The sequence below is a fragment of the Zophobas morio genome, unplaced genomic scaffold (assembly GCF_036711695.1).
Source record: "Zophobas morio isolate AGI-343-1 ecotype UQ-CSIRO unplaced genomic scaffold, CSIRO_AGI_Zmor_V1 ptg000052l, whole genome shotgun sequence".
Taxonomy (NCBI): domain Eukaryota; kingdom Metazoa; phylum Arthropoda; class Insecta; order Coleoptera; family Tenebrionidae; genus Zophobas; species Zophobas morio.
This window is the reverse complement of record NW_026972157.1, coordinates 257,061-285,040: the sequence shown is the minus strand read 5'-3', so window position 1 is coordinate 285,040 and position 27,980 is coordinate 257,061. Positions and strand designations below refer to the sequence as shown.

Below are 27,980 nucleotides of genomic sequence, written 5' to 3'. Positions count from 1 at the left end.
TAAATAAAATTTTATGGTTAATAAAGAAGTAACCTGTTTACGAGCACCGGGGAACGCCTTTTATAAATAAATGTTTACTTGATTTTAATTGCTCTTTGGTTGTTTAACCTTTGCTTGTTTATTGTCTACGGCCTGGCATTTTAATGAAGAATTGCATAGATTGTGTTTAAAGAAATACCTTACAGGTTTTCAGCACTCTAACTGATAGTTAAAAATAATCCATTAGGTAGCAAGTGATACAAAATATTAGGGAAAACAAACTAATAACCTTGCAAAAATGCGCCATTGTTGACCACGTTCCTTTGAAGTTCAGAGAAGACAAGCTCCCGCGATAAAGTCATTAATATTGATCTGCGACTAATGACCAGAGTATTTTATTTCGTGAGCAAGGACAGGTTACAGGATGGTCATAAGTTCTGAAACTACTGTTACTTTTGGTTGCGTTAGTAGACAGTTGAACCAACCCTGTTTTAAAGCACGCTTTAGGGGGCCCCATGATGCGCTTTAAGCGCACGTCTATTGTCTCTAAATCTCTGTACACTTACATGTATATGTACGTACAGAAGATGCGAACTACGCAGAGTAATTTAAGTTATCAGCAAAACTAAGCAGTCTGCGCTCGATTTTACCAGAGCATAAGCACAAATCAATAAGAAAAGTTTAGCCAGTGCACTTTGCTCCAGGCCTTAATAACTTTATTATGCAAAAACTGTACTAAATAAAAGCAAGTTGTACTAACAAACCAAAGTAAAAATTCGTACAACTGCAGATCACAAGAAAACTAAAGCATGATCAGGGGGAAGTATAAACAAAGTAATCTTATAAGCTGAAACACTATTTATTAAAAGTACATACTTCATAATGAAAAATAGATGCTATATTATTGGTAAACACCTTTAAATTCTAGATCCTGTTAGTGAAATCTATTTCTTTTCTAATGGAAATTATTTTTCCTACATGTTGGAACTCAGCTACTTCCTTAAAAAGGTTTACTTTAGGCAGTAGTCTCGATAAGTTCTGTTCTTTAACCTACAGAGGTATATTAAAGAAAAATGCACAGCACAAACAATATTAAACAATAATTATAATAATAAAATCTACGAGGGGTTCTCTGCGTATTAGCTTTGTTTTAAAGCCAAAGCGCGGAGCAATACGACGATAAAGTTTTCTAAGCGTTTCTATAGGAACATCCTTAAATTCAAATAAAACTTTACAAGGAGGAATTCGAGCATACCAGTGATCCACAGAGCTATTTTTCTAAGTGTATATAGTTCATCAAATATAACAGTTAGAAACAGAACAACCCTTTTCCTCTGCCCCTTCGAACATCGCTGGGGCGGGCAGATGCGGGCACATTGGTAAAAACTCGAGTCCAAAACTACGCACAGGCAACAAAGATGAGTTAAAAATATATAAAAAATTATTTTAAGTCACCTTTTTCTTTAGCGCTTTCATCTCTTTATGAATTATATCGTGTACTACTATTAAGGCCCTATCTTAATGTTAATAAGAAATATATATTTTAAAAATGACTTAAAGCATTTATTAAACAAAAATATAATTCTTAAATTTACAATTTGAATCATTATAAATAAACAGATTATTATTAAGAACCAAGAAACTATAAAAAAAATTAAATTGTAAAAAAACAAATTCTTTTCTTTTAAAGTATAAAGTTTATAAACTACTTTCCAAAAATTATTTTAGTAAAAAGGTAATCTAAATAAATTCTGAACCTTTTAAACGGCCAGCTTCTACAGCCTGGATGCCAAAATCCCCGAAGGCAACAAATTGCCTAACAGGCAACTCGCGTACACGACCTCTAAATTTCGTGTTTATCTTAGTCAAGTTCGGAACAGTTTTCAACGTTTTCTAATTAAACCAAAGTTTTCTGTAAACAACTTACGATTTTATTACAAAGAGCGTTATTATAATTATTAAATTACATATAGGATCTATTTCTTTTATAAATATACGAGCAAGTACCTTTAAAACATAATTAATACAGTAACTACTACTAAAATTTTTCATGTCTTAGAGATGCACGGCAGAGTTGTTAAATAAACACTAACCAGGAAAAAGGGCTTTAGAGTCGCACTCAACCCCCACTATTTTCTCCATTCCTAGCATGAGGAAAATTCCTACATGGTGGTTTACAATGTAAAGCGGAGAGTTACAAATATAGCAGGTGATATGTTGAACGATAGAGTAAGCTGGGTAGATGATCCTTGATTTGTGTGCAACAACCAACTATAACGAGATTGCAATCTTGAACTATTCAAGCATCCTTATAAAATTTCATGGAACTTAATTTTATTGTATAATTTATTTATTAGATTCTAATGTATTGTATAATAACTTTCATTATATTGTATTCTATTTTAAATTTTATAATATTTTATTATTAATTTATATTTTATATTGTTATATTTTTTACTTTATTCATTATTTAATTAGATTAAATTTACTCAGATTTAGTTTATTTTTGTGATTTGTATAAATTTATTTTGTTTTATTTGTATTTCATTTATTAGATTTATTTATAGCATATTTATTTCTTATATTATTTCATTCCGTTTTATTTAATTAATAAAAGTACATAATAGTAAGTAGCACGTGTGTATAATAACTTTTAGATCGGTAAGGGCGTGTAAAAGTTTATAACCAGTTTACAACTAGTTTATATAGTATAAATAGCGAAAATAATAGTACCCGAACCTCACTGGAGTACTTACCAAACTAACTTTATGAATATGGTTATCCGGCTTAAATCTAATTTAATTCAGGCACGAGCGATACTGTAGAGAGACGAAGGCTTCTTGCTACGTGTCGGAAGACATGCTCTTAAACTCTTGGTAAAGTGGCGCACGCAGAGAAATCTGTAGGCAGGCACTACATTCCCTGTATCAGCAAGACTATTGCTATTTTCTCAAACTTGAATAAGGTTTACTCATCCAAGTACTAGCTTCGACGCTATGAGTTTTGTCGTATTTAACAACCCTCTATAACTGTAGGGTCCTTTGAGCTTAAGCGAAACTAATAGTAACCGAACCTCACTGGAATACTTACCAAACTACTTCTATGAATATGGTTACCCGACTTAAATCTAGTTTGTTTCAGGCACGATCGATACTGTGGAGAGAAGTAGGCTTTTTACATACACGTCGGAAGACGGGCTCTTAAATTTGGTAAAAACAACGTATAAACTAGGTTCATTTAGGCAGGTTCTACCTTACCTGTTGTCGATGGAATTTTGCTATTATCTCGAGCCTAACTCTATCTTTTGGTTAGGTACTGCCATCGTCGGCACGAGCTTTGTACAAAATATCTAGGCCACTGACCTTGTGGATTAAAATAACTTACTATCCAACGCGGATTTTATATACTAGCGTTGTGGACGATTGGGTCTAGTAGACTAAAACGAACATAATAGTACCCGAACCTTGCTAGATTTCTCACCCAACAATTGTCATGAATATGGTTGCCTGAGATAATAGCAACAGTCTTACTGATCCTAGGAATGTAGCACTATCTATAGACTTATCTGCTAACGTGGTTTTTACCATTTTAAAAGCGTATCTTTCGACACGTAGTAATAAGTCTTCGTATTTCTGTGGTAGCATAAATACCTCGATTCACCTCGCTAAAGCAAGGCAACCATAATCACTGCGACCGTTTTGCAAGTATTCCAATTAGGTTCGGGTACTCGACGCTTCGCTTAAGCTAACAGGACCCGTTCGTCATAGAGGGTTACCAGACACTACAAAGGTTTAGATTCTGTACACATCCATGCCAATCCATCTACTCTACGGATGGTTCCCAATCGTCTAAATTCTGTCAGACACGTATCATTAAACTCAAGGAATAACACACGTAGCAGTAGCGTTAGGAAAGGGTCCGATCTTTTTCGGACGCTATACGATGATGGTCTAGGGGTAGTCATCATACTATTTTATAACAAGCTTGTATTCATGACTTTGAGGCTATAACATTTCTTAGACCTGTTTGAGGGGGAATATGACTAAAATTGGAGTTTATTTGATTAATTTGTTAGGTACTTAATTTCCACTATGCTAATATAATATTTGTTAACGTTACTTTTATATTGCTACTGCTTCTTTGTTGATAACTGTGTTTAATAAAGCACACCCTTCTCTTTGAAGATGCGAGCATCGTTAAGAAACCGCATCTTCACTTAGTAGTGGGAATTTAGATAGAAAAGTACAAAGCAAGTATATGAAAATACACAAAAAAATTATAAAAGATAAATATTTACTCTAATTACATAAAGTATATATATTCATTGTTTGTTAAAGTGATAGTAAGATTTTAGTAGTGACAATTAATAAAGCTGATTACGACTTCTTGCGTAAACTGTTGAAAAAAAAAAATAATTACAAACGAGTTTAAAAAAGTGTATAAAAATATAATAAATACAATTTGTTGCTTTCAGCAAATTAATTTTATTCGGCGTCTTTTTAGGTCAGTTGTGTTTACCCTCGCACGTGGTATAAATTGAACCTCAGCTATCAGTAAAAGATTTAAAACAAAATGCTTTTTGTTTAGGTGGAACAGAGGTTCACACACTCATTCTCATGACCAAACCGAAAAGGCTGTTCCTGACCCCTGAGAGGGACCTAATGATACCAAATTCACCCTAACTGCACAGTTCATCAAGTATGCAAAAGCCAATTTAACTTGTTAGTTATCTTTCCTTCCAATTTAAAGAGTGGGCCCCTATCATAGGTGGGGTGAAAGTCACTTAGTAAAATATCGAGTCCTAACATGCAGTACTAAAATAAATTGCTTTTAAACACAGAAAAAGGAGGACATTTGTTGTTTTCTATACTTTCTCTTTTTAACGCGAATTTGAAAATACAGAAAAAGGGGTTGCTAATACTAAAAGATGCTTTCGTCCCTAACAAGCTTTATGATTTATAATAAAGAGAATCATAATTAATAATATGCATCACAAAATCAGAAAAAAAAGTTGACAAAGATTAATAGCCTTTTTTTCATCACTGGAAACTTTGTTTTAACTTTTTACTCATTTTAAAGTGGGCAGTGTTTAACTACTTGGAAGCTTTTCCCTACGTTTCATTATACCACAATTTTTTTGAAGCAGTTTGTGGAGGCAACTTACTCGTTTTATCTCCAGGAGAAAGCGTTTAAAATTTCTTTATTTTGGTCCGCCGAAATTTGATTAGTAATTTAAAATTGGGGGGTGGGAAGTTGACAACTTTCTCTTAAAAAACCGTGGCAAACGGATAGACCCTTAAAATAGCTACTTCGAACTTGGTGAAAGGTAGTTTAAGACATAAGTACGAGAAAGGTTAGTTGTTATTTTTTTTAAATATTATTTACTCAGTATTGTATGTTTTTCTGTTAGTGCCTCAATTAAAAATTTCAATTTCTTCAATTTAAGTTTGGTTTGGGTGGTGTAGTCCGGGGAGCTTTTTTTTTAAAATATTTTGTTGAATTTTATAGGCAGACATTAAAAAAACGACCACATTTAAACTTTCATCGAGGCTAAAGTTACGTTGTAAGCAATGTGTTTACGTGCTCAAAACATTAAACCATTATCTTTTTGCGTAGTCCAAGATTAATTACTAGTCATCGGAAAACTTGCCTACGGAAGAATTTTATAGTTAAGCTCTGCCAAAGAGTAGGTTAAGGTCGTTCGAAAAAGTTTCAAATTCTTTGCTTAAAAGCCAATAATTTTAAAAAACCTGCCGTTCCAGCAAACCTCCCTAAATACTCACTTAGGAAAAAAGCTAAAGTCTTAGGTTGTTTGACTTCATAGTTTACGCTCACTCATATATATATATAATTTTACAAAGTAAGAAGAATATTATCAATTCATTACGTTGTTTACATAAGAAGGGCCCACAATTCCATCTCTCTTTGTAATTAATAAATAAGTTATAATAGTTTTTTCTGTAAAACTTGGGCCGACTGTCAGTCAAAAACTTCGTATATATCCGTAAACAAGCATTTCTTAGAAGTAGTAGTCATACTTTTCTTAAAATACCCCTACCACTTTATAGTTTTAGCATTATAATATAATAATATTATATGTCCAATCAATGCCTTATTACATATCAAAGAGTACTTTTAAAAGGTATTATGGAAAACAGATTCCTGATACCATTTAGTTGACTCTAACAAGTAGCTAATGTCATGCACTCCGAATTTAAGGTGGCAAACAAAGTATTGTATGCATTGAAATTCCCCAGGCAGTCCGACTCCATTTACTTTAATTATGATGCGAGCGCGGTTCCCTTTGACTCTAATCTAAAACTAGACACAGTAGAAATTTTATTAAAACTTTCTGCTCTATCGGATTCTCTGTGCTGTGCAGGGGTTGAGCCACTTTATTTACCGCAAGCGTTACGTCAAGCCCACTTAAATTTTACAAATAGTAAGGCGGTTTGACCCCGTTTTTGTTTCACAGGTAATAACAGCCGAGTAATTTCGGGATTCACCGCATATAAATATAGTACTAGTAGCTAACATTATCTAGCAACACACTGATCAACCCGCTATTGAGATGGGTCGAATGCGTATGTTTCTAGCATCAGTCTAACCACAGTGTTCGTTAATTAGCCAAACGTTCTGTGACTGTTTTGATGGCTTCGGAACAAAGAATAGTGCTAAGTGTCATCACTTATTAAACACTTGCTCGCAAACACTTTCGTCCGAAACTACTTGCTGCTTAGTAGTAGTGTTCTATACAACTTAGCATGTCCCACTGACCACCAAGGGTTTTCCATGATCTTTTTAGGCGACATATCAAAATATTTGGCTGCGAAAGACAATAATAGTGCTCAACGCGAAGGTTAATACTCAATTAGCTTAAATTTTTAACACTACTAAGGCCATCTCCAGAATGAACCAAGTATCGTGAATTAACGCAAAGGTACCAGCATAAGGGGCGCTCAGAACAATAATGTTTTAATTTAAGGTACAGGTGAGATAGAACCTTCGAAAGGGCATCAGCACAGATGCATTTTTGTCAGTTTTTAAGAGTATACCTTTCGATACGTGGGGTTAAACCGTCTGCGCCTCTCTGCAGCGAACGCCCCCCCCTCCCCCGGGCCCATTTGGTTCCGAAGGTACCATAATCACAACATATGGTTGGTAAACAATTAGAATAGCTATACAAGCGTCATTTGCTTAAGATTACAATAACGCCTTTAGTGTCGTAGAGGGAGGCATGCCCAAAGGGAATGAGTCGACATCAAGCATGTGTTCCGCCAACGCATGATACCTATCGACTAACCTAGACCGCAACTCTCGGTAAGCCTAGAGAACTAAGGCATCTGCAGAAGCGAATTTTATATATAGGGCCAATCTTGTTTGGTCGCTTTACGACATGAACCTGGCGGCAAAAAGCTACGGAAGAGTGTACAAACTATTACAAAAGCTTCAAGATGTAGCTAACGGTCAAAATGCAAATAATCGGAATCGACATAGCGTTCCCACTACAATTCTGGCCTGCACCAGCTGACATTAGCACGTACTTTAAAGGCCTCCGATGAGTAGCTCGCGGAGGTCAAAATAATAAAGGTTGCCTACACACGTCCCGCGCAAAGAGTGAAATACAAAGACAAAGATGTTGAAGACACAGGACATTCGCAAGCAAGGAGAGACGCTAAAAATCGCATATCTTCCATACATGGTTTTAAAGGTGCTTAATTATTGGGTGTTAGGAGCAGTGTTTAAGTTAATTCAATGGTTAATTGTCAATTTTTAGCCAAGAATCTTCAAGGTTATTTAGCCTATAACTCAGCTAATATTTTAAGTTCATTTTATATGGTTTTTTATAGCCAAATACTAGAGTTGAACTAGTAACTTCAGATTACAAAACGAATGCGTTACCTTTAAGCTAATTTGACCAAAGTTCAATTTTATTATTCATTTCAATTATCTAAGATTTGAGCTTAAATTCAGTTACTTTGATTCATTTCCTGTTAAAGGTTGAAACCTTGATAATGGGCTTTCTATTTAATCTGTTCAATTATGCGCTCTCGATTACTTTGGAAGCTTATTACTTATAAAATTTAAGCAGAGCCTAGAACCTATGTCCCTTTTTTTCTAACTATACAAATTTCATAATATTAGTTATATTAACAAGGCTAGAAGCCCTTCTCAGTTGCCTGGAATTTTAAACCAATTCACGTAGCACTTTAGACATTGAAAAATTGTACCTTTCTAGACTTCTTCAAGTAGAGGTTATGCTGAATCGACATTGGGGTCACAGATCTTTTCAATAAGGTCTTAAAGGAAACTTACGCTGTTATCCCTGCCGTAACTTTTATTTGTTAATTTTTTTATCTCTTTATTCGAGTTAAGGTCATTAACAAAAAATATATTATTTTAAGCTTAAAATTAATTTTACTTTTAAACTAGCATAAGTTTACATGATTAGAATGGTTATACGATATCTAACTTGTTTTTGTTTCCCTGTTACTATTTTACAGGGCAGCTCCCCCCTAAAATCCTTCTTTAGTAAGATTTTTCGTTTAAGCGATTAGAGCTTGCAGAGTTTGGAAGAATTACTTCTATCCCTCGGGGCCGCCGTTTGCTCTAAGGTTAAAGCTGAACAGGGACTTTTCGCCCTTTGTTAATTCTTATGAAATTTCACAAAAATTACTCTTTCAGTAAGTCAAGTGCTGAGAATATGTCCCATTTATTCTACTATTCAGGCACATCATTTAAATGCCAAGTTATTTTGCTATTTTCATACCATCATAGTTATTGTAGTCATTGAATTATTCCGCCAGTTACAAACCAACTAGGTTGAAAAAGGTTTCCTAATCATTGAACGAGTATCACTATTATACTTCAAAGGATTTTTGCATATAGCTAATTCTTTGGTAAAAAGTGTATGAGACCTGTTTATTATGCCTAATGGTTTGGGTTATAGGGAACATACTCCAATCTTTTTCAGCCTTCGTTAACACTTGTTAACTTAACACCAGACCTTGTCTAAGGCGACTCACTGGTCAGATTTAGTAAAGTTAGACTTAAAATAATTTCCTTATTGTTCTTCATTAAACAGGATTATATCTGCTTCGGAAGGATAACTTAACCACTGCCTAATTGTTCTCACGAAAACCTAGATTTATCGGCTAATGTTATCGGTTTACTAAAGTTAGCATTATCACTAGAAGATCTGTTCAGGCCTTATGATTATTTCTACGCCTAACTACCATCGTCATTAACAGTTTTGTGCTTCAGTGTATAAGCTTATTGAATTATTTTGCTTCTATCTATTTATAAAGCTGAACTGTTACGTTTTTTAAACTATAGATGTTTCCAGGCTTTGATTGCTTTAATTTTTAATTGAGCGAATTTTTTAAAAGCTTATGTTAGTAACTTTAGCTACAAATCTGAGTTCCTTCTCTTTTGTCAATCAATTGCATAACTAATAGACCTTCTGTTTACCCGAAACAAGCAGATTATTAAATTGATTAGCATCAGTGTTTTACTTTACATGTTCAAGGTAACACTTTACTAAATTAATTTCTTTAGGAACTAGTTATTAGCTTCTAAGAATGGTAATTCTCTGCTTTCCCCATCCACTTTAAGTTCTTGCAACGACAATAAATTAGCCCTCATTTAGGCAGCTAAGGAAAAGATCAGAAGGCTTCGAGTCCATTAAAGTATACCAGTGCCATTGATTCGATTTCCTTTAGATTCTGTCTTAGTTTCTTCAATAATTCGCTAACTCATTATGCAAAAGGTACTATACAATAATACGTTTTAACGATAAGTTCCATGCCTTATTTCACTCAAGGGTCTCTTTCAAATATTCCTTCACAGTACTTTGCGCCCTCGGTGTTATATCTTGATTTAGCTAGACCTATATAATAAGACAACCATTCTAAGGACAGGCTAGGATTACGAGCAAAATTCTCTTATTATTTTTACCTAAGCCATTAGCTAAGGCCCGCTCTTCGTCAATACTAAGCCCATCTCTTACGATTTATTTTTAATCTCTTAACAGGATATTTCGATTCAGAGACATGTAAATTGGAATTACTTCCATAGTTTTCAAACCTTATTTTGTGTTTCAACGACTATGTTAGATAGAACCCATAAATTTATCCATTTAATGTTCACTATGAATAACAAAGTAAACTTTCTCCTTTAGTAGAACTAGACTAACTACCTAACTAGCGCTTTAGAAATTATAGCTAACTATATAAAAAATTAAAAAAATAATAAAAATGAGATATAAAATATTAATTTATTATAAATATCATAAATATCTTTATTAACTATTTAAATTAAGTATAATACACGTATAATCCGTATATCTATTTATTTAAAGAAAATAATAAAAGTTGTACACCAAAAATTATAACATTTAAATAATTCATTTAAATTACAAAACACAATTAATTCTAAATTTATATGTATTAGTATTCATTTTCCTTTTCTTAAAATATATAAAGACAGTATTACTAAACATTTTTCGAGTTTTAGTAAAAGATTAACATTATTTTACATTTTAAATGAATTTTAGAGCTCGGAATTTTTTATTATTATATAATTTATTATAAATTATTAATTCTTAATGATCAGTAAAAAAGATATTTCTTTGAGCAAAAGATCTTAAAACTATAAAATTTTTTAACATCATTTTTTTATTTATAAAACTACTTTTAATGACTTTACAAAAATTGAAAAATAAATATTTTATTGTTTCTTCATATAAAAAAAATATAAATAATGCAATTACGACGAGCGCAGTTTTATAGCAATTTGGTATACAAAAAATGTTTTATTTAATATGTATTAAAAAATTTTATATATTTTCTTTTTTCTATTATGAAAAATATATCGCCTTGGTTTTAACATCATAAAGAAAATAGTAAAATAAGTAAAATAATACTTCATATTAAAAAAATTATAAATCTAAAAAACTAAACCAAATCATATTTTTTTAAAAATTTAAACTTAAATTAGTTTATATAAAAAACTAAGTGTTCTTAAAAAAAAAATCGACAATTAACTATTTTTGCAAAAAAATTTACTTTAGTTTATTATAAAAAATTAATTTATATAATTTATATAAAAAATATACTTTAATATAAATTAAAAAAAAACTAATAAATTTTTTTATAAAAAATCTCGAAATAATTAAATTATAAAAAAAATGTTTTCAAATTAGTTAAAAAATTGTTTTAATTATACTTAAAATAATTTATTATCAAAAATTCAAAATTTTTCTTTATATATATATAAAAAAAATTGAATTAGTTAATTATAAAAAAATTATTTACAATTTATTTAAAAATTGGTTTAATTAATTTATTGGAAAAAATTTAATCTTTTTTATTTTTTAAAAATCACGAATTAACTAATTATAAAAAAATATTTTTACTTAAGTTATAAATTATTTCAATTAAATTAACATTTATTTATAAATTATAGTAGAAATAGTTTTCCTAAAAAAAATCTGGAATTAACCAATAATAATAAAATTATTTCAATATAGTTAAAAATGGCTTCAATTAAATTAAAAATTAAAAAAAAATTTCAATAAAAATTTTAAAAAATTGTTCTTCTTAAAAAAATCTTGAATTACTTGGTTCTAAAAAAATTATATTATCAATTTTGTTAAAAAAAGTGTTTCAATTAAATTAAAATTTTATATTTTATTATAAAAAATTAGAAAAACTGTTTCTTAAAAGAAAATTCCAATACTTAATCATAATAAAAGATTATATAAAATCAGTTGTGAGCTGTTTTAATTAAATAAAGTTTAAAATAATTTATTCTATATATTAATAAATTTCTTTTTTTTAAAAAAACTCCTATTTAGTTGATTATAAAAAAATTACTTTTAATTATGTTAAAAATTGTTTTGAATAAATTAAATTTAAAAAAACAATTATTATAACAAATTAATAAATTCGTTTTTCTAAAAAACTCAAATTAGCTCATTATAAAAAAAAATTACTTTCAAATTAGTTAAAAATTTTTCAATTAAAATAGTTTATTATAAAAAAATAATAAAGTTATTCTTCCATAAAAAACTGAATTAGTTAATAAAAAAACAATTTTAATTTCTTTATTATTTTTTAAAATTATATTAAAAGTCTTTAGAAGAGCAAGCAAAAAGCAACAATGGAATCGTTATTTGCCAGCAAACAGGAGATCAATTTTCTTTCGAGGTTTTATCATGTAGTAGACACTAACAAAAAATAAAAGTATTTTGTTTTCTTTTTTAAATGAATTAAAAATTAATTTAAAAATCAATATTTCAAGTACAAATAAGTCTGTTTCATCTTTTGAAGGCCAAATTAAATTTCCAACTACTAATTATTTATAGAAATATGAGTATTTGATCTTTTTCAAATTATAAAAATAAAAAATAATCAATAAAGTTAATAATTACAAAAATAATAGAGTATTTCATCTTCACAAATTAGTTAAATTATAAAAAGTCGTTAAAGTAACTTAATTTTGATAATTTGAAAATTCTTTAATAAAGATTGTCAATGATAAAATGAAAATTTCATATTAAAGTAAAAGTTGAAAGTCATTCAGAAAAAAAGGTTTTCAACTGTTTTGATTCGTTTCATAAAAATCCATCACCAAAGAAAATAAATGTAAAGATATATATTAAAGAAATAACATATATATATAAATTAAAAAGATTAAATTTAAACAAAAATGTTTGATAAGTTGTCAAGAATTACAAATTTAATTATAAAAATAATAATTTTGTAATCTTTAAATTAAAAGAATTATAAATAAATCAACTTATAAAAATTAAAAAAAAAAATTATTTTTTGTTTACAAGAAAACTTAAAAGCTTATAAAGTTTGTATATAATATAAAAACCAATAAAAAAATATAAAACACATAAAAAATATTATTAAGTAAAAAAAATGAAAAAAAAAATCAATAAAACTTAGTAAATAGGTACAAGATATGTCAAGAAAATATTTTAATGTTCAAAAAGAAATACAGTGGATCAAATAGTTTGAATATATTAGAGTTATATATAAGGAAATTAATAAAAAAATTAAAATATATTTATAAGAAAATACTAGTATGTTACTTATTACAATTAAAGAAATATTTATAAAAAAAACTTACAAATATATAAAATCATAATATATATATAAATTGTAGAATTTTATTATTAAAGTAAGTTATGCATGAAATTATTTTTATAACTTTTAGCTGATAAATAAAATTCCTAAAGTGAGTAAAATTATATAAAAGAAATAAAAATAATATTTTATAATATCGAATAAAAAAATTAGGATTTAAAGAAACTAAAAATTGAAAAAAAAATGTTTATATATGCCTACAAAAAGTTTTTAAAGATGATTTTTCTTAAAAATTTAAAATTAAAATTATTTTAAATGTAAGCTTTAACAAAATTTTTAAATTAATAAGTTAAAATAATACATGTTGATTGAAAAACTACAAATAAAGTGTAGTAGATATAATAACTTAAAAGTTCGGCGTTTATTTTCCTTTTAAAAGGGAATCAGCACTTCCACGGTTTCAAGTAAAACTATTTTTTCGAGCTGTTTAATAGTGCTCATAAAACAACCATCCTACTTAAAGCTCATTACCGATGCTTCTGTTACTTTTTCAGATTGCTTTGTTTATTTATTAACAAAAATTGAATGCGTTGTAAATTTGATAAATTAAAATAGAATAACATTAGATTCAATTGGGTTTAAAAGTGTAATAAAAGGTGTTTTAACAAAATAAAATAATAATAAAAGTTTATAAATAAATAAAAAATAAAAGGAAAACCTTTAAAATAAATTAAAAATATTAGAAAATATTAATTTTTTTGTATAAGTTTATAAAGAAAATTTATAATTTTTATTTCTTTATTTATTGATTAATTATTTCTCCAAATATTTAAAATTTTTCAGTAAAAATAATAAAATACTAAGGAGAAGTGAAAATAAATTTTAAACAAATTTTTTTGATTTAAAATAATTTTTTATGAAACCATTTTTTGAAGTGCTATCAAATTTGTTTAAAGTTTGTTCAATTTTTTAATATTTTTTACTATTAATTGTTTTAAAACAAAATTTCGAAAAATTTTAAATTTATTTATTTAAAAGTTTAAAATAGTTTTAAGTGTTTTCTATCTTAATAATTTATTTATTTTACTTATATCAAGTGTACCCTTTTAAAACTAGTTTTATTTAGTTTGCTGCTTGTATTTCCAAAGGCGCATTCCTTAAGGCTTATTAGCCAACAAAGCACTGTACATCATCGGAAAGCTGTAGACTAGAAGTTAATAAAATAAATATATGTTATTGGAACATTTCGTACATACAGGTAGAGCCGTTTCAACTGTGTGAAAAACTGAAAAACTTGTTTTCAAAAAGAGAGCTGCATTTAATTTAAACAGGCTTAATTTTTTTTTTTCCAAGGCATATAGTCGGATTAAGTACAATATTAGCGAAGGTTTTATTGAAGTTCCGTTCTTAAAATTAGTAAAATGATATAAAAAAAAAAACTTTATAAACCAAGAAAAAAAATGAGTTACTTTTTTATACACGTTCTGTACTGGTAGGAAGAGAGTTATTCTAGTCATTTGGTAAACAAATGTTCTGTTAACTAGAATTATTGCATAGTTCTCTGAAGGTAGAATTATTTTTGTCACTAGTCAATTATTATGAGATATTCTCCGAAAGTACTAAGTATTTCCTAATAGCTAGAATAATTCTACACCAGAGAACAATTAGACACCATTCTCTTTTTTAAACAAGAAATCTCCAAAAAATGGGTGAACAATTAGACACTCTAGTATAGTACATGCTAACACAAGAGTTGATATGGAATATTCTACTATTGCAACAATAACGAGAATTTTAACATTAAGAAAGATTCTGCCTAAAAATTTATATACCTCGAAAGTTTTTATTCCCGCTGCGTAGTTGTAAATCAATTTTTAAGGGATTAACTTCTAAATGATTTAGTTTATAATAAATTGTTTGGTAACTTTTTTACTACAGAATATCATAAAATAATTTTAAAAACACTTTCATTCAATTTTTAACTTTTTCTTACTGTTTTTGAGGGCGTTTCTTTATGCACAAAACAAGTAAAATTAAAAAAAAATCAGGGATACCAAAGTAAAAGATAGTAAGATAAGTTAAGTGATGCAGGGAATGTAATATAAAGTGACGAGCTTGAAGGGAACGTTTGGGAGCACACACTGTAAGATAGAAAATTCACAACCTTATAAGATTAAGTGTAAGTTTATAGCTTCTAAGAAAAATCATTTAGTGCCATTTGTTTATAAAAAAGCTCTTAAAGGAAAAGTAACCCCAAAATAAAACATTTACAAGGGTTTCCGATACATAAATGCGCTTATGCCTCCAAGCTAATGACTTTAAATTGATTGCCGAAAAAAAAAAAGTTAACTTCGAATATCTGAACCAGAGAAGGGAACATATAAACAAGAGTGACAATAGGAAACTAAGAAAAAGTCGCAAAAATAATATTTTATTTGATTGAGCCAAAACTTTATAGCACTACAACAATGCCGTAATAGAAAGGGCTTGAATGAATTTTATACTTGTATTGGCTTCGTAAAAGTAAATCGAGGCCTTCTAATTGCCTACTGGGAGAGCTTGGTGTATTTTTCAAATAGTTTTACAAATTTGTTGCTGTCCTCTTCGCCTCTCAAACGAACGGCAAAGACTTCACCTAAAGGTTCGTTATCTGAATAATCGGCGGCGGTGGCCCATAACCAAGACCATTTGGAAGTTTTTAGGGGTTCCAGTTTCATATCGGAAGTGAGGTAGTGATTGGCACAAACTTTAAGTATCTTATCCCTGCGCATAACAATCCTAACCCTACCGCTTTCTTTGTTCTGCAGAAACTTCAGATCGCCTATTCCACGTTCCTTGAAGGTGTTAACTTCCTTATCAAATCGGTACAATTTAGCGCGAACTGAGAGAAGAGTATCCTCATTTTCTTCTCCCGTCGGTGCCTCCGTCTTTTTGACGTTTAAAATGGGTTCAAATGAAACATCCTTAGCGGCCTCCTCTTTTTCTTCGTTGGTTTCGTGCGCAATCTGGAAGTTAATAATAGAATACATTGAGATCTGAAAGATCCAAATTCAATGTGGGTCACCTGAGAAGGACCGAAAATGGAGGACAGCGGCTTAACTTCAAGAGATTTTCCAAATCCGGAAGAAAAAGTCTTTCCCGGTTGGAGAAAAGAAGAAAAAAGGTTAACAGTAGAACCTTTGTCTTCAGCTAGGGCAGTTGGAGAAGCTGAAGAAATTTCGCTAGGGGTTATGCTCACAGTAAAAGCGGAATCATCCACATTGGTCGTCTTTACATATCCTAAAGGTGTCTTCGGGTCGCTCGCTTCGGTAGACAGCGAATATTTAGAGTTCTCAGGAAGTATCATGGAAGGCATACAAGCAGTAGAGTGTTCAGAAACCAAAACTTTTCCCTCTTCTTTATTAAAAGCAGAGGAGGAAAGTCCGTCCCCTCCTTCACCATCATCTTCACCATCATATACATCCGAGTCATTGTCATCCTCCTCTGTCTCTCTCTCATCGTAAGAAACGTCGGTGTATGCATCGGTGTCTTCATCCGGTTCGTCATAACTGTAGGCATCATCTTCACTGCTCACATAATTCTCATCTTCGCTGGATCGACCGGAATGGGATGTCTCAGGCGCCTCCGACCCAGTTTCTGCTGACTTGAGTCCATGTGGCACCTCCTGGGATTCGGAAGCGGGGCCCTATAGATAGTACAGCTTAAAGGTCGTAACACAAAACTTAAACTAATACCAGGAGAGACTGAGTATCTCCGAGCAACAGAGGGCGAGCGTGTGATTGCGACGGAGAATTCTCACTAGATGTGCGCTCAATTATTGTATAGAAATTCTTTGGGAAGAATAAGGAAGAGGCAAGCTTGATCTGCTCTTCGGTTGGCGTGACCTCCTTAACGATAATAAGCTCATCGTCCTTACTGGACGCCACAGTGGAAGACGTCAATTTTTTTCCCGCTCCGTTATTGAAAGCAATAGAATTTGGGCGAGGGGCAACTTCAGTCTCCTCGGGAAAGGTTGCGCCGGCAATCTTTTCTCGGTCGTCCTTACAGTGGTCTTCGCGAGTACAAGACTCAAACACTTCCTTAAACTTATGGCTATCTTCAGCAGTTTTCAGGCGCAAGGCGAGAAGCTCAGGCGTGGGAGTGTCGTCGGAAAAGTCAGCTGCGGTCGACCAAAGCCATGTGTTTTTGGTAGATTTGAGCGGCTCGATGGTCATGTCTTTAGTCAGGTAATGGTTAGCGCAAACTTTGAGCAGTTTATCCCTCCTCATGAGTAACCGAACTTTCTTCGTTAGTGAATCCTTCAATACTTTCATGATTCCCGTCCCTCTCTCTTTAAAACTTTTATTTGTGGTATCGTAGCGATAAAGTTTACCATGTAGCTCCAGTAAGACTTCTTCGTTTTCTTCACCAGTTAAAGTTTTGACTGGCTTTACTTCCAATATTGGTTCAAAGAACGGTTGAGGGGAGTCATCGGTGGTTCCTTGCGACTCGTTCTCAGCGCTTTTTTTCCCAGCCTCAAGCAGCGAAGAAGTTAGTATAACGTCCCTCTAATAATATAAATACAATGATTATTACCTCATTCCGACTTTCCGCGGTGATCCCAGAAAACGAAGAGCGAATCAGATTTGAAGGCGCTGAGAAATTGAAGGGCTCATTCTTCGAAAATGTTAAAGTGGACGACTTTGAAGGAGTTTCTAAATTTTTCTGTAGATGAACGTCAAGTTGTGCACTACTGCCTGAAAAAGAAAAGCCTGTGAATTTCGGCAAGGAACTCTGATCAGTAGTGGACATCGCCTGCTCGCCAGAAGCAGTCCATACAGCGCGAAAGTCGAAGGGCTTCTGGCTCCTCTCGAGTTGTTTGTTCTCCGCAGGCGTAGCTTCTTGCGGGAGGGCAAGAGAGATATCCATCTGAGACGATTGTAAAGGCACCCTATCCGTCTGTTTCTCTTCTTGAGTGTACTTCTCGCGAAAGTCGAAGGGCTTCTGGCTCCTCTCGAGTTGTTTGTTCTCCGCAGGCGTAGCTTCTTGCGGGAGGGCAAGAGAGATATTCATCTGAGACGATTGTAAAGGCACCCTATCCGTCTGTTTCTCTTCTTGAGTGTACTTCTCGCGAAAGTCGAAGGGCTTCTGGCTCCTCTCGAGTTGTTTGTTCTCCGCAGGCGTAGCTCCTTGCGGGAGGGCGAGAGAGATATTCATCTGAGACGATTGTGAAGGTCCCCTATCCCTCTGTTTCTCTTCTTGAGTGTACTTCTCGAACAATGTTTTGAAAGTCTTGCTATCTTCACAACACTTGAAACGGATGGCAAAAAGCTCCGAAGAAGGCTCTTCGTTGGAAAAGTCAGCAGGGGTGCTCCAAATCCATGCATTTTTCGCGGATGCCATTGGTTTGAGCTCCATCTCCAGAGTCAAGTAATGGTTTGCGCATATTTTAAAAAGATTATCTCTACGCATGAGCAGCCGAACGCGTCCAGTCTGCCGGTGTTGGAGCATTTTTAGAACCCCGACACCCCTCTCCTTGAAGGCCTTGGAAGGCAAATCGAAGCGGTAGAGTTTGGCATGCAGCTGCATGAGACAGTCCTCGTCTTCTTCGCCAGTATGCTCTGCCACTTTCTGGACGTCAAGAATGGGCTTAAACTGCATGGCAGGCTCTGTCTCGCTCCCGGCATTGCTCCTCTCTTGGGCGGCTGCAGAGAAGGGGGGGGGGTTTGGCTCCAACTGCACCTGCTGTGCGTTCTGGACAGAGTTGGCAGAAGAAAGATCGGTAAACGCAAAGGAGAACACGGGAGGCCCGTGGGAACGAGAAGCAGAGAAGGCCTCGGATCCGAGTGGCGTAGTAGAGGGGGATACTGAAGATGCAAGGGAGGAGGTCATGGTAAAAGGCGTCTCTGAGGGCGGTGACGGTATACTTGCAGCCCTCTCGTTCGTGTGGGGCAGACTACCATTCGAATGCCCTCGCTCCATTGGAGGGCGGGAGCCAGAATAGGGACGCTGTGCAGCGCTCATTGGTGAGAAGTAGTCATTTTGCATTAAACTACTGCCGCCATGATGCTGTGACCTTTCAAACTTTTCAGACGCAGGTTCTACTGTGGAAAGCAACTTTATAAAAGAAAAAGAGAGCCGAGAAACCAATACCTCCAAACATATGATACTCTTTGAGACGGGGGACGTCCTTGAAGGCTTTGGAATGATTCCTACAGAGGAACGGAGAGGGGAGCTAAACGCCGCTGCCCTTCAAAGAGAGGGAGCCTACCACAGCTCAATGATGTCCGCCAAGATGTCTGAGGGATCGCCAATCAAGCTTTCTCCCTCTTTGTACCTGTGGACACAGCCGATGATTTTTCCGCATACTATCCGTTGTACCAATGAGCAAGGAGTACCTGAAGCAGCCCTCAGAGACCTGATACATGTGGACCAAGGAAGTCCAGAATACAAAGGGAGAGTCCAAAAAGCCACTTTTCCGGTTGCGCTCGTAAATCTGCAACGGAACAACAGGTTTCCCGACGGGCAGACATAAACCGACAAAGAAGTCGATATCTAATAGTGATAGGCTGAACGGAGGATTAGCAAGCGGAGAGAAACGAAGAGAGAAAGGAGGGAACCTTCCCACTACCGACTGGAGATGGTCAAAGCTGGCAGGAGGCACTCTCCGGCCTCCGAGCTTTGCAAAGGCGGCCTGAAGAAGCGGCTGGAAGCTGGAAAGGCCTACAGGGGCCGGACAATTCTGAGAGATCCGCTGTTCGCAAACAGCACGTTTTGCCCAAACACTTCGCAGCCAGGAAATTCGAGTCAGATCTCCGACGAGCCACTTCATCAGGTGGTGCGGCTGCAGCACTTCTGAACACGCTGTCGCACCAACCGAGAGGATGTCGTACTTAGATACGTCCTGAGAAGTACAAACATAGCAAAAGTGGATGCTCGAAAGTACGCAAGCTTGTGAGCAACCTCTTCGAAAGCCACGTGGTCGCGGAGTGGATAGACAAACTCGTTAAACAACAAATCTCGCTCACAGTTGCCTCCAAAAAACCGGTTCACAACAGAAATGACTTCCTCCTGCCACGAGAAATAGCCCTCTGTCACAGAGCAACAGTTAACAAGTGAGATTGTAAGAAAAAAAATAATTACTAGTGTCCTTGAAGTTTAATAATAACAAGGCGTAAGAACTTTCGGAGAGCCGCTGACCAGCCAGAGAGCGGTAATAAAGGCGCTGCAGTGGAATTTGCCGAAAATCTTCCTTCTTTTCTAAAGGCAACCCGAAGTGTTGAGCGCAGAAACTAAAAAATTTCACGTCATTCTCATCGTCCTACAAAAAGGGTGTGTTTAGCTACTCGCCATACGCAGCGAAGCGGTAAACAACCAATTCGTAAAAGTAATTAGCGCAGCGCAAAAAGAATCTCCCGATATATTCATATAGCATCATGTTCCAGTCGTTCTCGTCAGAAAAGATGTGTACTTCGCGCTCGCACCGGATAACCGCTCGAATGCACTGCAATACAGCAAAGATTGGCCGTCACTGCTTGAAGACGAAAACAAAAAGCGGAGAACTACCTCATAAAAGTCTTTTAGCCTTCCGGTATCACAATAATCAGCCGCGTGAAAACTACATGCGCGATCGCACACCCGCAGAAACGCTTCGCAAAGATCAAAACAAGTTGGGTACACCAAAGAACTTCCAGGAGCTACAAAGATGAAGAGTAGATCTGCAGACTCGCGGAAACTCCGAGCTACCTGCCAGGGCGTTAGGACTGTAGCGAACACTCCTTCCATAGAAGCGATACTTCGGTTCTGCTTTCAGCATATGGGTCATGTGCAACTGAAAAGCCTTTTGTATAGGAAGTTCGGTGATTTTGCAAACTCTTTCTTGAAGCAGAAGAAGCGCTCCGTACCTTCGACACGGCGAACCACCAGTCGGGACAATTATACATCGACAAACCGTACTTCTCTAGGCACCAGTACAGTTTAGCGCGTGTATTGTCAAATCGGTCCTTAAAAAAATAAAATAAAACTAACAAGCCTTGCAAGTACGGTTCTACGCTAACCTGAGGAGCGGGCGCTGCGGTTAAGTACTCTTTAACATACCTAAGGTGCTTCGCTACGTTAAATAAATCAGAATCCTAGCAAGAAAAGAGTAGGGGAACTAAAGATATATAAAAAGGCAAAGGAAGTTTTACAAGTTCCTGCTCCACTCTTTCTATGAGGCGTTCGAGTTTTTTGGATGTCAATAAGGGAACTGCTCTAGAAGCTTCAAGGTTAGATGGAGCTATAAGCGAACGATCTGACCTTTATAGAGGGAAAAAGAGTCTTTAAGATTAAGTATATATTGACTGACTGGGTAACAAAAAACCGTAGCTTAAATAAAAAAAATTCAGTTTTAAAATGTAACATTACAAAAACTCTACATCCTCCTGGCCAGTGTACTCAATAAGAAGCGAAACTTTTATAGTAGTAATAAAAAAACCAATTATTTAAAAAGAAAAAGTAAAAGGGAAAGTAAGCGTGTTACTAGCATCCTCATAACATTCAGGGTTCCGTTGTTCAATATGCTCCTCTAACATCTGGCGGCTAATTTTATTCATACCACCGGCAACCTCTATATACTTTTCAGCCAACTTAACCCATATTTTATTAGCTTTCTAATTATAATTAGAAGTGAATATGAAGCATAAGTGGTACAAAAAATTACTTTATGAAGTTTACCACATTTTCAGACAGTTTGCTGAATCTTGCCACAGTTAACTGCACGTAGTGATCTAACTTCTCCTTTTGAACTTGTTTATGAAAAGTTTTTTGAGAAGATTGTGCTGCCATAGTTTATGTCGTGTCCAATAATGTTTTTAATTTCCCAAAACTGCCTACTCTGTGAAAAGGTGTGTACTGATTTCAGCACATTGCTGTGGTTGGGGTTAGCGACCTTTAGGATTGCACTACAATTAACATGCCTTCCTTATGCTCAGAGTGCCACTAAGAATGAGCCATTTGCTCTTGTAGACAAAACTGAAATAAAGGGACCATGTTTATATAATTTACTCCATACGTTATCATAACAAGTTCCTGCGGCTAATGACCGGCGCACCTTATTTAGTGCGGGACGATATCTTACAAGACGACCTTGGTTTTGAACGAATTGAAGTCTTATTCCGAAATGCAACTTTAATTTCTTCTAAACGAGTTAGTAGGCATCCAAACCACCAATGGGCTCAGGAACTTACATACGAATCCTGAAAAGGCTAACTTTTTCGAAGCGATGCGCTTTAAGCGCATGCTTACAGTTTTGTAATACCTGCCAGAACTGAATACGGATTAAGCCTAAATATAAATTATTTGCGAAATCAATAGTCTGCGCTCGATATTACCGAGCATCTGTACAACTCATTATAAAAATAAAAATTATCATAATCTCTAATAATAGTACAGTTCCGCTATAAAACTGGAGTTCTACACGTTACTCCTTACATTATACTTTTGCACGCTCATAATGTTTTTCTTTAATGGCGCCTAGTTAAGCATACAAAAGTTGAAGACAGTAAGGGTTGGAAAAAGTTTTTAACAAATACTTTAGAAACTTTCACGATAACTAAAAAAGTTTTAGCGTGTTTTAAGGTTTTAAAGGAAAAAAGTAGGGGGGGGGCCTTTGTCAGTGTGAAAGGATTGTGTAGAAAGCTATAGCCCTATACACTTAGGCCCCTGATCAAAGTTTTAATTGTTACTTGTTTATTAGCGTTATAACTTAAGATGTAGGTGCGTCAGCAAGTTAATTCTTTCAAGTACGAATTTATTTAGACAAGAATTACTTTTAAATAAATCAATTACAAGCGACAACTTTATTTTAAAAAGGGAGTGTAACAAATTTAAGGAAAAGACAAATTGGAAAAGGACACGCAAGCAAAACGTATTAAAAAAGAAAAAGTGAATTAAACCGATATATTAAAAAAATTATAAAAATTTCTTTATCTCACTTCTTTGGTTGTAAGGGTTCACTTTTTTAACCATTACGTAAACTTTAGGGTCTTCCATATTTAAGGTGGTTTGCTCAACGGAATAGTTTCTAACTTAACAGTGTTCTTTTAAAAAATTTCTGTTTGAGAGCTTACGGGTATTTGGTTTTAAGTAGAAACTAGCCGGTCTAAAATTTTTAAGAAAATCGGGGTTACCGTTTATGAGAACTCATGCGAAGGTGTTAACTAAATGTTTTTTTGTGTAGAGGTCTTTAACCTCGAAGGCTAATTGTTTTAATTGTATATGAATGACCCGAGCACGGCATTTTTTCCCTTTATTTGGTGATTTTGGCTAAGTGTGGCGCTTCCCAGGAGTCTTTAAATGCACCAAATAAATTATTACCGTGTTGAATCTTTAATAGCTGTGTACTATAATATCTTTTGGCCTATAATATACAATTTACTATGTTATATTTCTAATAGTTTGTAAATATAGCAGTTTTAAAGACCTAATACAGGTGTCAATAAATGGCAATATTGAGCACCTCGAGGGTAGATTAAAAAGTAATTTACAAGTTTTGCTATTGTCAATATAAAATTTACTATTCTAGTCGGGCTTTCAAAATTTCAGTCACAGACTCGCGTTGCATCTTTTTCCTGTAGATCCTCACTTTCAATGAAAGGGAATGACTTCACCATAATTTGTATATGTATTATCTCTGTTGTGTCTACGTATGATAAATTGGTTAAGCGCAGGGTGTTCATCTTTTTAATAAGCGAGTGCCGCAAAAAAAATAATATGGATATCGATACGGAGGCAAATCACTATTTCCTGTAATTCGTTTTTCTTTCGTCAATTCATCAGCGGTTCATATGATTTATATTTTGGGTTATCATAGCTGAGTTTGTTAAGTTTATTAAATTTCTTTTAAGAAAACGAGAAATTTGTTTACTGGTAGCAGTCAGGATGGAGGAAAGTAAAGTTTTGGTATAATATATAATATGCTTTAATTTATGAGTTTGTGAAGCTTTTAGGCTTATCACGTCTTCCTTGGTGTTAAATTTACCGGTTCTTTACGAAGAAGCCTTTTCCGAATAAAAAAAGTTCATATGGTTTGCTGGGTGACCTCCGCCGCAGTTAACTGGAGGTTTTCATATTTGTTAAAAAATTTAAACATAATTTGTAGTCGTGCTTCTTCCGCAATAACCCATTTATTTTTATAGACGCATTAATTGGAGGAATAATCAAAATTTGGCATCGAGAGCATTGACTTAATCAATCCGCCCTTCATTAATCCTACCCAATACGTTTAGCTGAAATATCTTACTTTAGTTCTTAGGGAGTTTGACTGTCTTTAAGAAAACTTCTATTGTAATGGCCGTAAATTAAAATCCTTTTTGAATAATATCCAGATGATTTCCTGAGCCATTTCAGAAAAAAGCCCTCTTTTACGTTTTCTCTTCTCAGGAAGTCGTCATGGGTAATACTTTTAATAGCTCTATTAAGAAAATCTAAAGAGTTTTCTAAAATCAGTTTCAGTAGATCTACTCTAGTTCCTTAATTTTCAATTTATGCGGTGCTTATACTAATTTGCCCGAAAGTAATAAGGGACATAACTTACTCTAGTGTTCATTGTTACGCATTGTCAAAACGCCTGTTTATTTAAGAGCGCTAGCAAAATGGTACTGTTGTTGCTTTAAATAAATGAAAGGGAACAGTTTTTATTTTCTTATCGACCGAAATTTAGTTTATTCTCAAAAACATAAAAGTTCAATAAGAAAGACTTGCTATTCACCTTTTAAGGTTTAAAATTAAGAAATTACAGAAGATAAAAGGAAGTTAAAGAAAACACTAGCATTACCCACTTTTCGAATATATATGTATGTTAGTTTAATATTGCTGATTAAAGAGAAAGTACTGCCAAACTTAAGTTCAGCGTATTTCACTTTATTTGAAAAATACTTTTTTTCGCAATTAAAAAAAACGTATGTGCTCCCTTTTCTTGTGCATTTCAGTAATCCCACCGTAAAACAGAACTATAACGAAATCTCAACTTAATAGAATCACATTTTCAATGGTTTAAATATTAATAAAAATTTACTACTAGGGTAAGTGAAATAAAATATAAAGTGGAAGGGCTTTACCACTAATATACCCTACAGTGGGTGCCCAAACAGCCCTTTTAGTAAATACAGTTTGGTTGTCCGGACTAAGCCTTTATGTCTGCTAGTAACACTCATTTGGTCATCAAAATTCTTGTTGTTGGTGACTCTGGTGCACTTTCTCATACATATGCATTATAACTTTAAGTAATTTATAATCCCACTAAACATTTTTATGAAGTAGCTTTTAAGTAATGCACTTTTTTTAAGTAAAACTATTATTTTATTTTTTTTCCAGGCGTTGGGAAGACCTCCCTTGTAAATGGAATCTGTCATCAGGAAATCTTACACTTCCCCAAGACCACTATCGGATGCTCAATTGATGTTTTGGTTCAATTTTTATATATATTTTGTAGAATAGATTACAATTTTTTTTATACTTAGAAGGAAACCTTTTTTCAAAGGTTAGCTTAGCTTCGTTAGTGAGTTTTTAAAATTTTACTATAGTTATAATTTATGGAAAGTAACTAGTTAGCGAAACGTTGTTAATACAAGCTTTAATAGTTACTGCGTCGTAGAGTTAGCGACTATATACTAGCTCACATAAAACCAACTAAATTATACAAAAATTATGTTTTATCCGTCTTTACTTTAATTCGGTTTTATTTAAGTCTCATACTACACTTAAATTTTCTTCCTAATTTTTTTTATTTTTTGAGTTTTTCTCCTTGGGATGAGTAATCGCAAGTTTCACATCTCTTTAATTTATAAAAATGTTATATAAATCTTTTAAAATTGGTGTTATTTATTAGTCCTCGGTATCTTTTTCACAAAGCCTACGGAAGCTCGTAAACTTTACTTTTTTACATAATTCTACACTATAATTAACGTTATAAGGGTTTTTTTGTAAATTATTCTTTATTAGGATTAGTCGTTTTCTGGTATATATCTCTTTACTCTTGTTGTTTATCCCGCGCATACACCAAGCCAAAGCTAGGATAATTTAAGATCTTATATTCCCCTTTTGAGACTTTATCGTGATTAAGTAAATTGCATAATTCTTTTTACTTTTCTGCAAATTGCTAAGCTTTACACATCTTTCACTTCTATAATAAGATAGAATTTATTTTCCATGATGGTTTAATTCGCTTCCTATAGTGGTTTCATATTTTTAAAATGTAATTTTATTGGTTGGTTTAAATATATATATATTTTTTAGATTCACACTGTAGACGAAAGATCCTACGACATTGAACTTTGGGATATTGCGGGATCTGCCTGTTATAGAAAAAGCCGGTTTATTTTCTACGACCATTTCGATGGTGCAAATTTTGTCATAATATTTTCATACGAATGGTTTTATGTTAAATAAATTTTGAGTAACATCTCGTATTGTCAGTAATTAATGCATTTTAAAGATTTTTGATATATTGTTTAAAAATTAATTCATAATTATTTAAAGTGTAAAATAATTTGGTAGCAATTTTGTTTTTTCATTTGCTCTAGTTAAATGCTTAAAGTAAACTACTATAGTGAGTTGTCGGGAGCACCAATTTTTTTTTCCAACTTTGACACTTTCTAGTTTGGTAAATATTTTTTTTAAATCAGGAATTATATTGGTCCATGATGTCACGAATAGAAAATCCTATGAAAATCTAGACGAATGGTAAGACTAAGATACACGTGCTGGTGGTGATAAACAATAAATAAAGCATCTGTACTTTTTAGCGAATATTAATATTCCGCATGTCGATAATTAAATTTTTTTTAATTATAACGCACTGACCGTACTCGCCGGCTTCCAGTTGGTTTTTTTTAGTTAGCTAAATTCTGCTTGTACTTAAAATTGCTTAAGTGAAAGAAATTTTTAGTAGCGATCGGTTAAAAACTTTAATACATGTTGAACAATAAAATCAAGTGCTGGTAATAAGAAATGCTAAAAAATTATTTTGTTGTCTGCAGGCTCAAAGAAATTTATGCTGCAAGTCCTCAAAATCACAGCCATTTCTACAGCAGAAATCTTATTAGTGAGAGAATTCCTTCATGCCGACCAAGCACGCGGGACCCTGAACTAGGCGAGGGCGACAGGAGTTGGGTCCCGATGATCTTGGTGGGCACTAAAGCAGACTTGGATAGTGGTCGTTTCTTGCTGCTCTCTGCGTCCCTCCTCTTCTTGCTTTCATGCTTTTATTTCTTAAAGGACAGAAAGTTTCGAATAGCTTTTTTCTAGGAGGCGATGGGATTGTAGTGGTTTGCTTTTCTGTCTCGTTTATGTTCTTTTTATAAAACCGAAATTGTTTACAAGGAAAGAAAAGTTAATGCCTTTTTAGGTTAAATAATAGGAAAATATTAGCAATTGAGTAGAAAGAATCTTTATAGTATCCCGTTAACTGCGGCGTTCATTTAATGAATGGATGCGCATATTAATAAAGAATTCAGTTACTGATTGGTCCGGCAGGGTAATTGCAAACTTCGTCTAGCAGGCGCTCCGTTTCGTGTTTGCTATAAAACTTTGTATTCAATATAGTTTTGTTTTTTTCTGAATAATAACCCTTAAAGTTTAAAACCATAAAATTAGAGAAACGTGCTGAATAATACTATATATATTAATATTATTTTTAGTTTTTTTTTAAAAATCTTCAGTCCTTACCAAATTTTTAAAAGTAACCTTATTTTCTTTAGAGCGGATTGAATCGGGATTGTTTTTCTGAGAATAGTGGATTTATGAAAAAAATTAGGTTTTTCTTCGATCGGGTTATCGAATATTCGATTTCCAACTGCAAGAGACGTCATATCAAATAAATTCAGAATAACGTGGAAATTTACGTCGAGTGTTTGCGTAATAGAAATATTCAAAACGGCAATTCTT

The 27,980-nt window shown here is 33.4% G+C and overlaps 2 protein-coding genes and 2 long non-coding RNA genes across 16 annotated transcripts; 1 reads left to right on the top strand and 3 right to left on the bottom strand.

The window, feature by feature from the left end:
• Positions 1–39: 39 nt before the first annotated feature.
• Positions 40–511, bottom strand: LOC135142739 (uncharacterized). Its single transcript, XR_010282606.1, has 3 exons — positions 269–511; positions 179–201; positions 40–125 (listed from the first exon to the last, which is right to left on the bottom strand). It is a non-coding gene; the product is annotated as an uncharacterized LOC135142739 (long non-coding RNA).
• A 388-nt stretch (positions 512–899) lies between these two features.
• Positions 900–1,866, bottom strand: LOC135142737 (uncharacterized). Of its 2 annotated transcripts, none has more exons than XR_010282603.1 (5): positions 1,737–1,866; positions 1,435–1,496; positions 1,305–1,378; positions 1,102–1,249; positions 900–1,029 (listed from the first exon to the last, which is right to left on the bottom strand). It is a non-coding gene; the product is annotated as an uncharacterized LOC135142737 (long non-coding RNA). The 2 variants fall into 2 exon arrangements; XR_010282604.1 differs by having other exon boundaries at positions 1,435–1,492.
• A 13,679-nt stretch (positions 1,867–15,545) lies between these two features.
• LOC135142747 (E3 SUMO-protein ligase RanBP2-like) lies at positions 15,546–21,918 on the bottom strand. The gene is made up of 19 exons (XM_064074495.1): positions 21,771–21,918; positions 21,577–21,706; positions 21,462–21,507; positions 21,245–21,353; positions 21,113–21,187; positions 20,960–21,058; positions 20,802–20,895; positions 20,622–20,752; positions 20,431–20,559; positions 20,199–20,376; positions 20,019–20,146; positions 19,676–19,959; positions 19,454–19,624; positions 19,327–19,392; positions 19,209–19,267; positions 17,652–19,159; positions 16,811–17,590; positions 16,141–16,761; positions 15,546–16,081 (listed from the first exon to the last, which is right to left on the bottom strand). The coding sequence occupies exons 1-19, from the start codon at positions 21,879–21,881 to the stop codon at positions 15,623–15,625; spliced, it is 5,178 nt and encodes a 1,725-aa protein (XP_063930565.1). The 5' UTR covers positions 21,882–21,918; the 3' UTR covers positions 15,546–15,622.
• A 2,480-nt stretch (positions 21,919–24,398) lies between these two features.
• On the top strand, positions 24,399–27,980 carry LOC135142741 (rab-like protein 3). 12 transcript variants are annotated; one of them, XR_010282615.1, is made up of 8 exons: positions 25,214–25,283; positions 25,410–25,501; positions 26,331–26,433; positions 26,720–26,777; positions 27,074–27,249; positions 27,312–27,361; positions 27,442–27,625; positions 27,794–27,842. XR_010282615.1 is itself a non-coding variant. In XM_064074488.1 (7 exons), exons 1-7 carry the CDS (start codon positions 24,486–24,488, stop codon positions 27,911–27,913), a joined length of 603 nt encoding a protein of 200 aa, XP_063930558.1. In that variant the 5' UTR covers positions 24,399–24,485; the 3' UTR covers positions 27,914–27,980. The 12 variants fall into 12 exon arrangements, 3 of the variants coding, with proteins under 3 accessions (XP_063930558.1, XP_063930557.1, XP_063930556.1); XR_010282614.1 differs by having other exon boundaries at positions 27,417–27,625; XM_064074488.1 differs by lacking the exons at positions 25,214–25,283; positions 27,442–27,625 and adding an exon at positions 24,399–24,489 and having other exon boundaries at positions 27,794–27,980.